Source organism: Amphiura filiformis, chromosome 19 (genome assembly GCF_039555335.1).
Source record: "Amphiura filiformis chromosome 19, Afil_fr2py, whole genome shotgun sequence".
Taxonomy (NCBI): domain Eukaryota; kingdom Metazoa; phylum Echinodermata; class Ophiuroidea; order Amphilepidida; family Amphiuridae; genus Amphiura; species Amphiura filiformis.
Genome location: NC_092646.1, coordinates 26,679,713 through 26,696,524, shown reverse-complemented (window position 1 = coordinate 26,696,524; position 16,812 = coordinate 26,679,713). Strand labels below are relative to the sequence as shown.

At 37.1% G+C, this 16,812-nt stretch overlaps 1 protein-coding gene across 1 annotated transcript in view; it reads left to right on the top strand.

Annotated features, from left to right (window-relative positions):
* Nucleotides 1-4,588: 4,588 nt before the first annotated feature.
* LOC140141117 (acetyl-CoA acetyltransferase, cytosolic-like) overlaps nt 4,589-16,812 on the top strand; it is a 50,348-nt gene continuing 38,124 nt past the window's right edge. Inside the window, exons 1-2 of the mRNA XM_072162902.1 lie at nt 4,589-4,781; nt 11,390-11,459. Of these exons, the coding sequence (XP_072019003.1) occupies nt 11,414-11,459 (46 nt within the window). The 5' untranslated portion in view covers nt 4,589-4,781; nt 11,390-11,413. The remainder of the gene's footprint in view (nt 4,782-11,389; nt 11,460-16,812) is intronic.

Below are 16,812 nucleotides of genomic sequence, written 5' to 3'. Positions count from 1 at the left end.
ATACTTGGTATGTTATCTACTGCTGATGAGAGTGTGGATGACATACTTGGTATGTTATCTACTGCTGATGAGAGTGTGGATGACATACTTGGTATGTTATCTACTGCTGATGAGAGTGTGGATGACATACTTGGTATGTTATACAGCTGATGAGAGTGTGGATGACATACTTGGTATGTTATCTACTGCTGATGAGAGTGTGGATGACATACTTGGTATGTTATCTACAGCTGATGAGAGTGTGGATGACATACTTGGTATGTTATCTACTGCTGATGAGAGTGTGGATGACATACTTGGTATGTTATCTACAGCTGATGAGAGTGTGGATGACATACTTGGTATGTTATCTACTGCTGATGAGAGTGTGGATGACATACTTGGTATGTTATCTAACTGATTATGAGAGTGTGGATGACATACTTGGTATGTTATCTACAGCTGATGAGAGTGTGGATGACATACTTGGTATGTTATCTAGTACCAGTGCTGATGAGAGTGTGGATTACATACTTGGTATTTTATACAGCTGATGAGAGTGTGGATGACATACTTGGTATGTTATCTAACTGATGATGAGAGTGTGGATGACATACTTGGTATGTTATCTACAGCTGATGAGAGTGTGGATGACATACTTGGTATGTTATCTAGTACTGCTGATGAGAGTGTGGATGACATACTTGGTATGTTATACAGCTGATGAGAGTGTGGATTACATACTTGGTATGTTATACAGCTGATGAGAGTGTGGATGACCACATACTTGGTATGTTATCTACTGCTGATGAGAGTGTGGATGTCATACTTGGTATGTTATCTACTGCTGATGAGAGTGTGGATGACATACTTGGTATGTGTTCTACTGCTGATGAGAGTGTGGATGACATACTTGGTATGTTATCTACTGCTGATGAGCGTGTGGATGACATACTTGGTATGTGTTCTACTGCTGATGAGAGTGTGGATGACATACTTGGTATGCTATCTACAGCTGATGAGAGTGTGGATGACATATACTTGGTATGTTATCTACTGCTGATGAGAGTGTGGATGACATACTTGGTATACTATCTATTGTTGATGAGAGTGTGGATGACATACTTGGTATGTTATCTACTGCTGATGAGAGTGTGGATGACATACTTGGTATGTTATCTAACTGATGATGAGAGTGTGGATGACATACTTGGTATGTTATCTACAGCTGATGAGAGTGTGGATGACATACTTGGTATGTTATCTAGTACTGCTGATGAGAGTGTGGATGACATACTTGGTATGTTATACAGCTGATGAGAGTGTGGATTACATACTTGGTATGTTATACAGCTGATGAGAGTGTGGATGACCACATACTTGGTATGTTATCTACTGCTGATGAGAGTGTGGATGTCATACTTGGTATGTTATCTACTGCTGATGAGAGTGTGGATGACATACTTGGTATGTGTTCTACTGCTGATGAGAGTGTGGATGACATACTTGGTATGTTATCTACTGCTGATGAGCGTGTGGATGACATACTTGGTATGTGTTCTACTGCTGATGAGAGTGTGGATGACATACTTGGTATGCTATCTACAGCTGATGAGAGTGTGGATGACATATACTTGGTATGTTATCTACTGCTGATGAGAGTGTGGATGACATACTTGGTATACTATCTATTGTTGATGAGAGTGTGGATGACATACTTGGTATGTTATCTACTGCTGATGAGAGTGTGGATGACATACTTGGTATGTTATCTACAGCTGATGAGAGTGTGGATGACATACTTGGTATGTTATCTACTGCTGATGAGAGTGTGGATGACATACTTGGTATGTTATCTAACTGATTATGAGAGTGTGGATGACATACTTGGTATGTTATCTACAGCTGATGAGAGTGTGGATGACATACTTGGTATGTTATCTAGTACTGCTGATGAGAGTGTGGATTACATACTTGGTATTTTATACAGCTGATGAGAGTGTGGATGACATACTTGGTATGTTATCTAACTGATGATGAGAGTGTGGATGACATACTTGGTATGTTATCTACAGCTGATGAGAGTGTGGATGACATACTTGGTATGTTATCTAGTACTGCTGATGAGAGTGTGGATGACATACTTGGTATGTTATACAGCCGATGAGAGTGTGGATTACATACTTGGTATGTTATACAGCTGATGAGAGTGTGGATGACCACATACTTGGTATGTTATCTACTGCTGATGAGAGTGTGGATGTCATACTTGGTATGTTATCTACTGCTGATGAGAGTGTGGATGACATACTTGGTATGTGTTCTACTGCTGATGAGAGTGTGGATGACATACTTGGTATGTTATCTACTGCTGATGAGCGTGTGGATGACATACTTGGTATGTTATCTACTGCTGATGAGAGTGTGGATGACATACTTGGTATACTATCTATTGTTGATGAGTGTAGATGACATTCTTGGTATGTTATCTACTAATACTATTGACGAGAGTGTGAATGACATACTTGGTATGCGTGGGACCCCTACCTACCGGACCCATAACGCAACGGGTTTTGCTTGAACATTAACAGGGTGTTACTAAAAAGCTCTTAGATTTGTGGGAGGAATGATACAATCTGTCAAAAGGGACATGTAATAAGAATCTTCAATTTATTATTTCTTGACCCAATGAATCAAGAGCAACATTGTTCATTTTTTGAGAGTGACCTTTCTTTTCCGTTTTCTACAGTTTCTTTCTAATTTCTTCATACAGGTCAACTCATACAAGGCTTTAAAGCTTAACCCTAACAATTTGCTTGAGCCTGGTCCCATCAGGACGAAGGACCCGGTCACGGTGACGGTTCGACCGGATAACACTAAAACAACAATACTTGTCTAATGTCATAATATACGATCTTTTAAAGCCATAATGTACTGTATATACGATCTTATAATATGAAATTGTTTGGGGTTTTTTGGGTTTTTTGTTGCATATTAATATTTACACATGTCCCAACTTGTACCAAATAGAATCGGCCAAATTTGTCATGTCTTTGTAGTTCCATCAAGAACCTTTGAAGTTTCATCAAGTTATAATTTTTTATAATGTCCTCCCACAGTACAGCATGTTAAATGGCCAAAATAACCAGCGGAGTTTCGCCCACTTTACTTTGCTATTTCAGCTCAAAATGGACAGAAACCCTTCCCGACAATTATTACTAGTAATATTTCATAATTTTGAGTGTAGAATAACGAATTTATTGTGGCTTTAAATAAATTGGTCAATTTTTTCAAACCTTATTTTTGGCATAGGCCTAATTGGATCCAATGTGACCCATCACATCAAAACAGACCACCTTGCGGCAGAAACGAAAAGGGAGATTTAAACACTAGGATAAACTGCTGTTTTTAGCTTGAAAATGACCCCTTACTGGTTGAAATCAGATACAGTAAAAATGTTTTATGAAGCAAAACAAGCTCAAATTTCTTTTTATTTTCTTTATATTTTCTCATCTTCTTATATTGTTATCTGTCAATGAAGCCAGCCGCAAAGTGATTGGTTTTGATGTGCTGGGTCAGGACAACAGAGCAAATCATAATAAATCCCCATAGTACCACCCAATACCACAGTAAACGGCAGGCTTGTACGCAGGATTTTTGTTGGGGATGCTGATTTTGAAAAAGTGGACCTTTTTCCAGGGGGGGGCGATTTTGTAAAAGAGGACTTTTCCTCAAAAATTTGGAACTTTTTTGCCCCCAAAAAAGCGTAAAAAACACGATTTTTTGGCTCGCAAATTGTCATATTTTGGGACTTTTTGTTTGTATAATTTTGCACATTTGGGGGGGGGGGCACCTCGAACACCCCCCCTGCGTACGGGCCTGGTAAACGGCTAAGAATAAGATAGTAAGTGAGTTTTCTTTTCTTTTACCTCATTTGTTTGGCTTAAAAGGACATTTCGTGATCCACACTCCACAGCATCATCCCCACTTTTCTCAAAAAAGTTGAGATTTTTATATAACTGGAAACCTCTAACTACATAATGTTTTAATGTGTACAAAAACATTCTTGCAGATTAATTCATTTAGCGAAAATATCGGGAAATTTGAACTACGTAGGCCTACGGGTATACCAGAACGAAATTACAACACATTGTAGCTCTGTCATTATCATGGATAACTCACTCGCAAACGTAAAATTGGAATCAACTGAAATCTTTTTTTTCGTGGATATCTACTAGGATACAGGGATCACGAAATACCCCTTTAAATTGACCAGAAAAATAATAAAGTAGGCCTATTGTAATATTTGGCAAAGATCGACTAACCATTTTTTGTTGTTGTTTTTTTTGTTTTGTTGTTGTTGTTTTTTTGTTGTTGTTTTTTTGTTGTTGTTGTTGGTTTTTTTACTTTTAAAGCTGTAAACTGCGTTTGTTAAAGGCCTTGGAACTTTTTTACTTCTTTTTTAAAAATTTATTTAATTGATTTATTTTACTGGGTGGAGGGGGGGGGGGCAAATTTAAAAAAGTCAGGGTCGGCCAAGGTTCAAAAATCGTATGGTGTGCGCCCGTAATATTCACTACTTACAGCCCGTCTAAAAGCCCGTCACCACTTGCCAATTTATATTTTCGGCTCAATCAGGTGTGTGAGAATTGCATGTTTTATTTGTTTACTGTATCAGAACAAAACAAATATAAGTAGTTGTATGCATTTCGGGATAACATCAGACACGTCTAGGTAAACTGCTGCTTCAGAAATTTAATGTTCACGTGGATATCGACACTGATATTGTAACGCTTTTGTAGGTAAGCTTAAAACATTAATTTTTTATTTTGTATAAATAAATAATGATTTACTTTTATATTACTATGATAATGTACAAGTCTTTCAATTCGCGCGAGTGTCCTTGACCTTCAGTGCCGTTTACACTATTTTTATGGGGTTGATTACATTTTTCATGGCCAACTTGAAATGAGGGGCCCAGAAAATAATTGTACTAGACCTGTCTATATGGCGGGGGGAAACATCATGGCCCTAGTTGTTCCTTCCTCACCATAGGGCCATGAATGTTCTTCATAATGACAGAAATAGACATGGAGGGGGAGTGTGTTTGTACATTAAAGATAGCATTGCCTTTAATGCAAGATTAGACCTTTGCAATGATCAGATCGAATCGATTTGGGCTGAATTATTGTTCCCCAAAACAAAACCAATTGTTGTAGGCGCTTGCTACCGCCCTCAAACTAACTCTCACTTTTTTGACATATTTGAAGACACTTTGTCTAGAATTCAATCTGATTTGGAACTCATTATACTTGGTGATTTTAATGTCGATTATGCCTTAAAACAAGACTATCTTTTGTCAAAAATGAAACATGTGTTGCAAATGTTTGATTGTAAACAAGTTATTGATTCCCCAACTAGAGTGTGTAAAACAAGATCTTCTATTCTGGACCATGTCATCTGCAATAACCTTGACAATATCACCCAATCAGGTACAGTCGGTGTAGGCATTAGCGATCATCAGTTTCTTATTTATTGCACAAGAAAGACAAAGAAGGTGAAGTTCAATAAACACAACGTGGTCAACGTGCATTCTCTTAAGAATTACAGCAAAGATGATCTGCTGGTTGCACTGGCTGATACTGACTGGTCACATGTTTATTGCAGTGATGTGGATTCTGCTTGGAATGTATTTAAAATGAACTTGTTGAGTGTCATTGACAAAATAGCTCCTGTCAAAGAGGTTCGAATAAAAAATAAAACCGAACCATGGATGAATAATGACATCTTGGATAACATCAGTTCAAGAGATAAGCTTTTGCACAATTTTAAACATGATAACAATCCTGAGGTTTACACAAAGTTCTGTAAAATCAGAAATCAAATTCAACGGGATATTAAGAAGGCAAAAGCTTCATATTTTTCTAACAAAATTGAAGAAAACAAAAACAATCCTAAAGGTCTTTGGAAACAATTTAAATCTCTTGGCTACAGCTCCAAAGGTAAAGATCATTCTCAAATTGTTTTAACTGTGAATGGTGAGAAGTGTTTTAATTCTAAAAAAGTTGCCAATTGTTTTAATGATTTTTACACTACTGTTGCTGGCAACCTAGTGAAAGATCTCCCACCATCGAAAGGTCTTTTTTCGACTGAGTCTGAAGTTTTTAAAAAATTTTATAACGAAAAGGATGTGAAACCAAACAGTTTTAGACTCTCATCCATCACTTCTGATTTTGTTTTTAAAGAACTCTGTTCATTAAACACATCTAAAAGTACTGGACTCGATGGTATCCCAGCAAGATTTCTTAGGGATGGAGCCTTGGTCATCAAAGATCATTTAACGCACATTATCAATTTATCTATCAGTTCAAGTTCAGTTCCAACCGAATTTAAAATGGCTCGTGTTAAACCACTTTTTAAGAAAAATGTAAGAACAGAAGTTGGTAACTATCGTCCTGTGAGCATTCTTAGTGTCACTTCCAAGATCCTTGAGGGGCGTCTATGTCCAGCTTGAGAACTACTTAACAAAGAATAACATCCTTTACAGCTTCCAGTCTGGATTTAGGGCTTTTCTCAACGGACACATGTTTGACTCACCTTACTGACTATATTCATAGTCAGACCGCTTCTGGCAATTTTACTGGTATGGTTTTGATTGATCTGCAAAAGGCTTTTCGACACTGTTGACCATGTCATTCTTTTGAAAAAATTAGAGGCCTTGGGAGTGTCCTCGGTTGAGTGGTTTAAATCTTATTTAACTGGTAGGAGGCAAATCGTCAATGTCAACCAGGTTGATTCTGCCCCACTTGATATTTCCTGTGGAGTTCCGCAAGGCAGTATCCTTGGTCCACTCCTCTTTCTCTGCTATGTGAATGACATGCCCACCAGTGTCGACTGCAAATCACTTTTATACGCTGATGACAGTGTCTTGCTTGTTTCTGATAAAGATCCCCAAAAGATCGCTGATAAACTGAGTCTCAAATTAGACTCTTGCAGGCAATGGATGATAGATAATAAGCTCTCCCTTCATCTTGGTAAAACTGAGGCCATCTTATTTGGTACCAAAAGGAAGCTAAATTCAGTTGATAGTTTTACTGTTGCTTGCAATGGGGAGCTAATTAATACCTCTCTGTCTGTGAAATATTTAGGGGTCACCCTCGATAACACTCTTTCCGGTGAATCAGTTGCTTCTAATATTATCAAAAAAGCAAACGGGCGACTCAAATTCTTGTACAGACATGCAGACTTTCTAAAAACTACAAAAACAAATTACAAATTATGCAAAACAAGATCGTTCGTTTTATTTTGGATGTGGGGCCACGTACTCATATTGGGCAGAAAGAATTGGATTTGGTGGGTATGCTATCAAGTCAAGACAGAGTAGTTCAATTAAAACTTAGTCATGTTTTTAAAATTTTCCATAACTGTTGTCCTGAATATATGAAAATGCATTTTACTAGAGTATCATCTCTTCATAATTACAGTACCAGGGGTAGTCCATTCAACTTTAAGGTTCCTCACTCCAAGGGCCAAAATAGCCTCACTTTCTTTAATAGTGCAATTCATCATTGGAACTCACTGCCAAATGAAATCAAGAACATCAATGATTTTAAATTGTACAAACAATCTGTCAAACAGTTTTTAGCTGATCAAGGGTCCATTTGATTTTTTGTTTGAGCTGGTCTCACATTTCTGCTTTTTGCGCCCTTTGTGCACGTTGTCTCTGTTCTTGTTTTTGTATGGCAGTTTGTTCCTATATTTCTCTTGCTTGTAAAGGACCCCAATGGAAATAAGCTTTTCCCAAGGCTTTTTGGGCTATCCTTGGTACTTGTGTTGATTTGTAATTTCGTTAAACAATTTTGATGTGCAATATATTTTATTTTGTTATAATAATACTGTATATATGTAGTGTAATTTGTATGTTATTCTTATAGTACCAAATAAAATCAATCAATCAATCAATATTATTGTGGGCGGAGCATGATCACGCCCGTCAAACGTTTCAGTTTGCCCCAAGCGCAGCGCTAAACCAATCAGCTAATTCTGAGGAATTGCGCATGAGCAATTAGACAGACTTTTGGCGTCGTTTTTAAGACAAGAAATTCCATTCCGTTGGCAGATTTGATTCGTGTGAGACATAATATATGGTCGCATGTCATAAGTTGGGTATGCAAAAAGGGTGGAGGGATTACACTTTTCTGAAAATTGCGATACAAATTTGATTGGCTTTCTGTAACCCCATATCCTACAGCAGTGGTTGATACCTCATTTTAAGCCTAATTTTATACTCTTTCAGTCTACTGAAGCATATAATTATATATCATTCAGTAAAAAAATCACATCAGTTGAAATGAAAATGCCAGGGGTGGAGGAGCAGGCGGATGTGGAGCAGGCGGATGCGGGAGTGTGCAATAGGGCCTATGTGAAAATTCACATGTCAGCATGTCAAAACTACTGGCTACTTTTTTCAAATCTAGTGAGGGTATGATGTATTGAAAGCTTTGAATGTTGAATTTGTACACCTAAAACAATTACTAACTATTTAAGGTGGTACTACACCCTGTGATAAATTTTGTGACTAATTTTGCATTTTTCTCAAATAAGTAACTACACACTGGTAACAAAAGTTATATGTATATTATAGAGCACGGAATCAATTACTTCACTGAAATTTCAGTGATTCAAGACAAGGGTTCATTATTATGTTAAGAAATGAGGTACATTCTAGCGGTACCTCTTTTCTTATCATAAATAACGCATCGCTTGTCTTGAGTCACTGACATTCCAGTGTAGTAACTGGATTCCTTACCCTATAATATACATAAACTTTTGTTACCAGTGTGATATTATTTTAGAGAAAATGCAAAAATATTCACAAATTTATCAAGGGTGTAGTACCACCTTAAAGGGTTATATGTTCTATTTTTTTCATTTTGAATGAAACCCTAGTTGAATTTCAGTATTTTTAGCAATATGCTAATGTACATTTCTCTTCTTGATATTCATTTCCTCAACAATAGAATAACCATCTCGCTAATTACTCGTAAAAAGGTCATTGACCTCCACAATGTAATTAACATACGTACAATTATTTTAAATAGTTCATTTCAAGCATTAATGTATTGAGAACATATCCTCCAAATCTGATGACATTCTTGCATAAAATAAAAATTTTACAGTCATTTTTGTAACTGAGGTCCGATTTGAGAAAAATGCATTTGAAAATTGAGATTTACATAGATGCCTGTGTATTAATTAATTAGTAATTAAGCATTATCTCAAAAAGTAAGCATGTGCTAAGGTTAAAAGTGGTGTTAATTGTTAGAGGTTGTCAATATATACAACATATCAAAAAATTCATTTTTTGTCATTTTTGACCATGTAATGGAAATTGTACCCAACTTATGACATGCGACCATATAGTTTTATTTTAGCTCAATTTAGATTTACAGTTTGATTTCTATTTCAACAGACAGAAGATCTGCAGGTGAGACATGTAGAAGTGTTAGAAAAGCCACTACCATGCCGGCAGTGGCCCCTGCCAAATCCGGTATTTGGTACTAAATTTTAGGCCTAATTAATGACTAAATCAACTAAATCAAAATCTGGACATGTAACTTTTTAATGTATTGTAAGCCGGCTCGCTGATGATATGGAGGCTGATAGGCCTCCTGTGGTTCATGAGGGAGATGTGGTTACTACAATGGCTGTGCAAAAGGTTGATTCTTTACTGTATAATATCTGGTATCTTCAGCCGTGTGACCCATTTATGAGAGCTTCTTTGCTCCAAGGTGTCAATGCACATTTAAGATGACTGATACTGCCGGATGAAGCAGGGTTTTTAATAATTGGTTTAAGCTTAGCATAGACCGTTTGGCCTATGCAGTGTGCGTGCATCGGTTAAGCTTTACCTCAGCCATTGTAGTGAACCATATCTCTGTCATAGAACCGAGCCATGTACTTTTAAGCTAAATAACATCCCCCTCATTATTATAAATCAAAATCTTCCTGTGTCAACATTTGAACATCTAAAATAATAAACAACCCGCATGAACGCAAATGGAGTCTTGCCAAATTATCATTAATTCAATATATTGTATGCACGCATGTTTAGCTGCGTGAGGATTAAAGCCTAATGCGTGTTTTCGTATACTTGTTTGAGGCTTGAGGTCTGCTGGCCTGGTGCTCGTAAATTGGTGTTAAAAATAACACACTCTCTTTTAAAGACTCCCTTTCTGTGTCTTGCTAGGTTGCGTTAAACTTTAGGCCTAAATAACAGGTAGGCATTTGTTCTTTGTAAGCTTATGTATAAATGCCTTGTCATTTCTATCCCTCATTACAGCACGTAAATCCACACAAAAACATTGTATTAACTTACGGCATTGACTACAACTTTGTGTAGACAGCTATTGCTGTTGATGAAATCCAATGATGAAAAGAAATAATAATATGAGAACTGTGAACATTCTACAACTTGTGTTTCGTCTGCTTTACTATTTAGGCCGTTCATTTACATGTCATTGTGACCCCAGCACGGGTCCGGCCCGTCCGTAAACATGGTCTACCGCCCTCATAAATATTCTCATAATCCCCTCCCAGTTTTCCTGTTACAGTACGGAGAAGGACAGTGGAAATCGTATTGACGGAGGTGCGAGTACCTCGGGCTGGGGGGGGGGGGGGTAAAAATATATGTGATATGTGAAAAATCACTTTTTTTTCAGGGCCCATTCGGACCTAAAATTATTTTCAGAGCCCCACTTTTTGGCCATGAAAAATTGGCGTCAAACCCATAGAAAATAGTAAACTCATATGTTCTACAAGAAAAATTAAGGTGATATTTTCTCCCTTCAGCTAGAGCCTGAGGATAACAATTTTCAGGTTGCACCCCCCCTTTTTGCACCAGGCCCCCCTTTACAAGTGTTTGTGAAAAGTCCCAAACCTAACACCCTAGCTGCTTTTTGGCAAGGGGGAAGGAAAGAAGGAAGGAAGAAAGAAAGAAGAAGAGAAAACATTTCTTCTCGGGTGCGGTTTCGAATCATTAACCCTTCGGGCGCCAGACACGTGCACAGGCCTACCTTGCCAGGGGGGAGTAGCTTGCCCGGCCAAGCTTTCCGTGACCATATGACTGTTCGCATGATGACTCAATCGCATCACGTGTGATACCTGCCTGTACAATGTACAATGTACAGTGTACATATGCTTTGCGAACTGTGTTTTTTTGTTGTTTGGTACGGTTAGGGTTTTAATCTGTTAATTTTCTCTGAAACATCAAAACCATGTATGTCAAGCATAGATGGTATCGCTGTATGTTTGGCTCCAACCAGGAGTGTTGGCCAGTACAATTTCAAAGCTAACAAAACATAATTTGTCATTGTGTAACAAGGATATTTTATTCTATTTCTATCAGTAGTTTTGGTGATACTCTTCAAGAAATATGTCTGATCCTGTGGTCATTGTGTCTGCGGCGAGAACACCTGTTGGTAAGTTTAAGGGGGTACTACACCCCTGCCCAATTTTGTGCCTATTTTCCCATTTTTCTCAAAAATTATAGTGCATTGGTGACAAGTAAGATATGTATATTATAGGGGCAAGGACTACAACTACTGCACTGGAAATTTTATTTCAACACAGACAACAGTTGTGGAGTTACAGTCAAAAATGAGGGAAAACCAATATTTGATCAATAAATCAATAACTACTTGCCTTGAGTTGCTGAATTTTCAGTGCAGTAGTTGTAGTCCTTGCCCCTATAATATAGGCCTACATATCTCACCAAAGCGCTATAATATTTGAGAAAAAAAGCAAAAATAGGCACAAATTTGGCCAGGGGTGTAGTACCCCCTTAAAGCCATAATATACGATCTTATAATATGAATTGGTTAATTTTTTTCAAACCTGATTTTTAGCATGATTTGTAATGTTTACACATGTCCCAACTTGCACCGAAAAGACCCCGGTAAAAGACATTAAGTCATTTATTCATGACTTTATGTCCTCCCATAGGACTGCATGTTAAACGGCCAAAATAAGCAGTAGAGTTTCTTTCACTTTACCTTGTTATTTCAGCTCAAAATGAACAGAAACCCTCCCGACAATTATTACTAGTATTATTTCAGCATTTGGAGTATCGAAGAACAAATTAAAAATTTGAAGGAATTCGTACATTAAGGGGGGTACTACACCCCTGTAGTAAATTTGTGACTATATTTGCATTTTTCTCAACAAATAATAACACACTGGTAACAAAAGTTATGTATATTATTGGGGCAAGGAATCCAATTACTACACTGAAATTCTAGTGACTCAAGACAAGCGGTTCAGTATATATGATAGGAAATGAGGTACATCTTAGCAGTACCTTATTTCTTATCATAAATAACGAACCGCTTGTCTTGGGTCACTGAAATTCCAGTGTAGCAATTGTATTCCTTGCCCCTATAATATACTTAACTTTTGTTACCAGTGTGTTGTAAGTTTTTGAGAAAAATGCAAAAATAGACACAAATTTATCGAGGGGTGTAGTACCACCTTATAAGGCTTTAATTGATTGTGTGTACACACAAACATTAATAGTGATTATATTGTCCACCTGTCAATTAAGGGGGTACTACACCCCCGATAAATTTATGTCTTTTTTTGCATTTTTCTCAAAAACTAATTTCACAGTGGTAACAAAAGTTATGTATATTATAGGGGCAAGGAATCCAATTATTAGACTGGAGTTTCAGTGACCCAAGACAAGCGGTTCGTTATTTATGATAAGAAATAAGGTACCGCTAGGATGTACCTCATTTCCTATCATATATACTGAACCGCTTGTCTTGAGTCACTGAAATTTCAGTGTAGTACATGGATTCCTTGCCCCAATAATATGCATAACTTTTGATTCCAGTGTGTTATTATTTTTTAAGAAAAATGCAAAAATAGTCACAAATTTACCACAGGGGTGTAGTACCCCCTTAAATCAAACTAGATTACATGTAGATCTCTTCAATAATATTGAAGAGAAATTATTATTTTGTATCCAATCCTGCATCTAGGGTCCCCAATATTGATCAATCAAATTGATTGTGTATGGGCCGCATAACACTGCTGAAGGTCACACAGCTTGTATTTGTAGTATGCATGAGTGATCACTTCATGTTTGAATAGAAGAGTGGCTAACTTTACCAGTAGTAATACAAAATTGTGTTAATATTTTTTTACAAGCTTGTGTATTTATTACAAGAGTTACCATTGGCAGATTTCTATTTCCATTGGCATAACTTGGCAAATAGTTTGTAAATTTATATTTAGTTTTGCAAACATTTTGAAAAAAAACCCCAAATTCATTCACCCATTCCCCGGGCACCCATACTGTCATAATTTCACACACAAATTTTGAAGTGATCTTCATAAATTTTGATCTAAAATTCCTATTTTGTGTACATAATGTGAACTAATTGATCCCCGGGAATTGATCATTCTGTATTGCTCAGTGGTATGGTTATGGCACTGCCCATGGTCATTAGACAAATCAATCAATTAGTATTGACCAATTCTGTGTGATTGACTGTACATAGGGTGCTTCAAAGTTTGAAAATGTCTGGCACAGGTGCCACTTTTGCCCGGGGGGGGGGGGGTCACTCCCATTGTGGTCTGTACACCATCCGCGATAATAAAGATGTGTAAAAAGGGTAGTTTGTCATGGGTAGGCACGATACGCGCGTATCATGTTTAGGGTGTCAAAAAAATTTAGAAAAAATGGGTAGCTAAATTGATTTTGCTAATACGCGGAAATGAAATTTAGGGTATTAAATTTGATGCAAGGAATAAAATCCCTGTTTAAGGTGTGAAAACAGGCGCGGGCCTTGTTTTGGGTGCTTTTCAAAAGTTGATTATCGCGAATGGTGTACAGGCCACAATGGGACTGAACCCATGGGCACTTTTGCAGTAGGCCTATACTCCCGCATATTATTGGTACTTACTTTCTGCAATGTTTTTATGTTAAGGGAGTACTACACCCCTGCCCAATTTTGTGCCTATTATTGCTTTTTCTCAAAAATCATAGCGTATTAGGGACAAGTAAGATATGTATTAAGGGGCAAGGACTACAACTACTGCACTGGAAATTTTATTTCAGCACAGACAACAGTTGTGTGGAGTTACAGTCAAAAATGAGGGAAAACCAATATTTAATCAATAACTCAATAACTACTTACTTTGAGTTGCTGAATTTTCAGTACAGAAGTTGTAGTCCTTGCCCCTATAATATACATATCTTACTTGTCACCAATGTGCTATAATTTTGAGAAAAATGCAAAAATAGGCACAAAATTGGCCAGGGTGTAGTGCCCCTTAATCTTAAATTTTGTTTAAACTGCTGGTTTGACTATACCCTGGTTTAACTAAGTACTGTAAAAGTGGAAAATTTTGCGCAATTAATTTTTCACCCTTTGTCAATTTTGAGCTGTTTACCTTGTTTTTAAATTTACAATTCTAAGTTTCCTTACATTGACCTACACACAACAGGAATATATTGGCACATTGTTATTTTTGCATTTGCAGCTTGGAACATGAAAAGCGTGAAAATAAATGTATTGCAAAAATGTCCACTTTTACAGTATCTGTAGTCTACTTTTAGCATCACCCCATTTTCTTATCAAAGTAAATCTTGCTTCAAATATTGTTTAATGTTCAAGAATAAGTTTCTTATCACTTGGGCTTCACATGTAAATAGTCTCAAAGCATGTGGAGATACAATACTGTGAATTGCTCAATTTAATAGCTAAACTCAAGTAGAAAAATGATATTGTAAATTTCTTGTCTGGATGAAAAAACAAGAACTGTCTTTAAATAAAAATTCCTTTAAAAAAGGAATGGGCGCCCAACTGTTTGGATACTTTCTTTTCCCACGAAATTAGACGCTCTTTGCAAAGTCAAGCCAAACAAGAGAAATGTGTCTGATTGGGGAAGGTGTTCTGAGATCATGTTTCATAATTTTGCATTTATAAGTACTTGGAATGCAGCCAGCGGGTGTAGGGAGTGTTTTACACACCCAAATTTGTAAATACACACCCAGTTTTTGCCCACATGGCCTATACTTTGTGCACAAATCTTAAATTTACACACCCAGTTTTTTAAATTTACACACCCAAACCTTCAAATCCTGCCTAAGACCCTGGTGTGGCATAAATAACCAGATGAGAAATATTGGTATTTATTGGTAATACCAACATGGTGGAAAAAATCCTGTCCACTCATCACATATCAATATGCTCTCTCAATAATACTCATCAAAGGACTAGAATATGAAAGTGACGTACCTGGGCTTACCAAAGTATGACACTAAGGGTCTCTAGGTGGCAATTATTTATGAAAAAAGGGGACATTCAGTGGCGGTTCCAAGAAAATGGGGGTCATTATGTGTAGATATATGCTAAAAATTTAGTGTCATTGACCTTGGAAAATAACTTTCTGGGCAAAAATTTGCCATTTTGAAGCTAAAATTGCTACAAAAATATAGAAATCACAGTTTGACTGTCTCTGACTAGTAACAAGAATCAGTCCATTCACCAAGCAAGCAAATTTCATGCTGTGATTAATAGTTTAATCTTTGCCAACTTTTTATGTTATAGGTGCTCTAAATAGCATGTCTCAAAGCATGGGGAGATACAATACTGCAAATTGCTCATAGGCGTAGATCTGGGGGGGGGGGCATTTTAGCCCCAAAGTACAAATTGTTGCGCTTTGCATGCATTTATTCCGGGGTCACTCCCATTGTGGCCTGTACACCATCCGCGATAATCAACTTTTGAAAAGCACCCTAAACAAGGATTTAACCCTTGGCTAAAACGATACCCTAAACAGGTGTTTTCACACCCTAAACAGGGATTTTATTCCTTGCATCAAATTTCATACCCTAAATTTCATTTCCGCATATTAGCAATTGCAATTTTGCTACCCTTTTTTCCAATATTTCATGTTTTTGACACCCTAAACACGATACGCGCGTATCGTGTCTATCCACGAAAAACTACCCTTTTTACGCATTTTTATTATCACGGATGGTGTACAGGCCACAAATCCACAATGGGAGTGACCCCCCGGGCATTTATTCCACTTTTGCTCCATATTTCAGCAGTTTAGCGTCACAATAGCAACATTTATCGGGCACTTCACACACATTTGCACCATAAACTTATTCTGTCGCCAAAAGGTGCTGGATTCACTGTACTTCAAGATTCCCCCCCCAATGTCAAAAAAGAAATCTATGCCACAGGAATTGCTCAAATAGCTAAGGTCAAGTAGAAAAATGATATCCTAAATTTCTTGTCTGGATGTAAAAACAAAAACTGTCTTTAAAAAGACAACACATTAAGGAAGATCTTGTTTCATGATTTTGCATTGACAAGTACTTGAAATGCTAGTAATTTTGTGTGTGTGTGGAATAATTAACCAGGTGGGAAATATTGGTATTTATTGGTAAATACCAACATGATGGAAACAAATCCTGTCCACTATCAATTATACTCTCTCAATAATACTCATCAAGTGAAGGTATGGCTGGGGGGTCTCTGCAGTCTCTGCTCTGACTAGTATAGAGTCCGAAGTTTACCGTTTTCTGAAATCCATTTTCCGTGTTATAATCCGTGTTGTAATATTTGTAAATCCGTGTCATGAAAAAAGCTTAAAATGTATAAACAATGATATTAATGTCACAATAAAGTGTTCAATATCGCGACCAATATGCTCTGATTGGAATATAGGCGATAATAGGCCGACTATTACGATGTTTGGAGGGATATAGGGGGTTCATGCCTTGGTAATATACCTTTATTTCAGTATTATTAA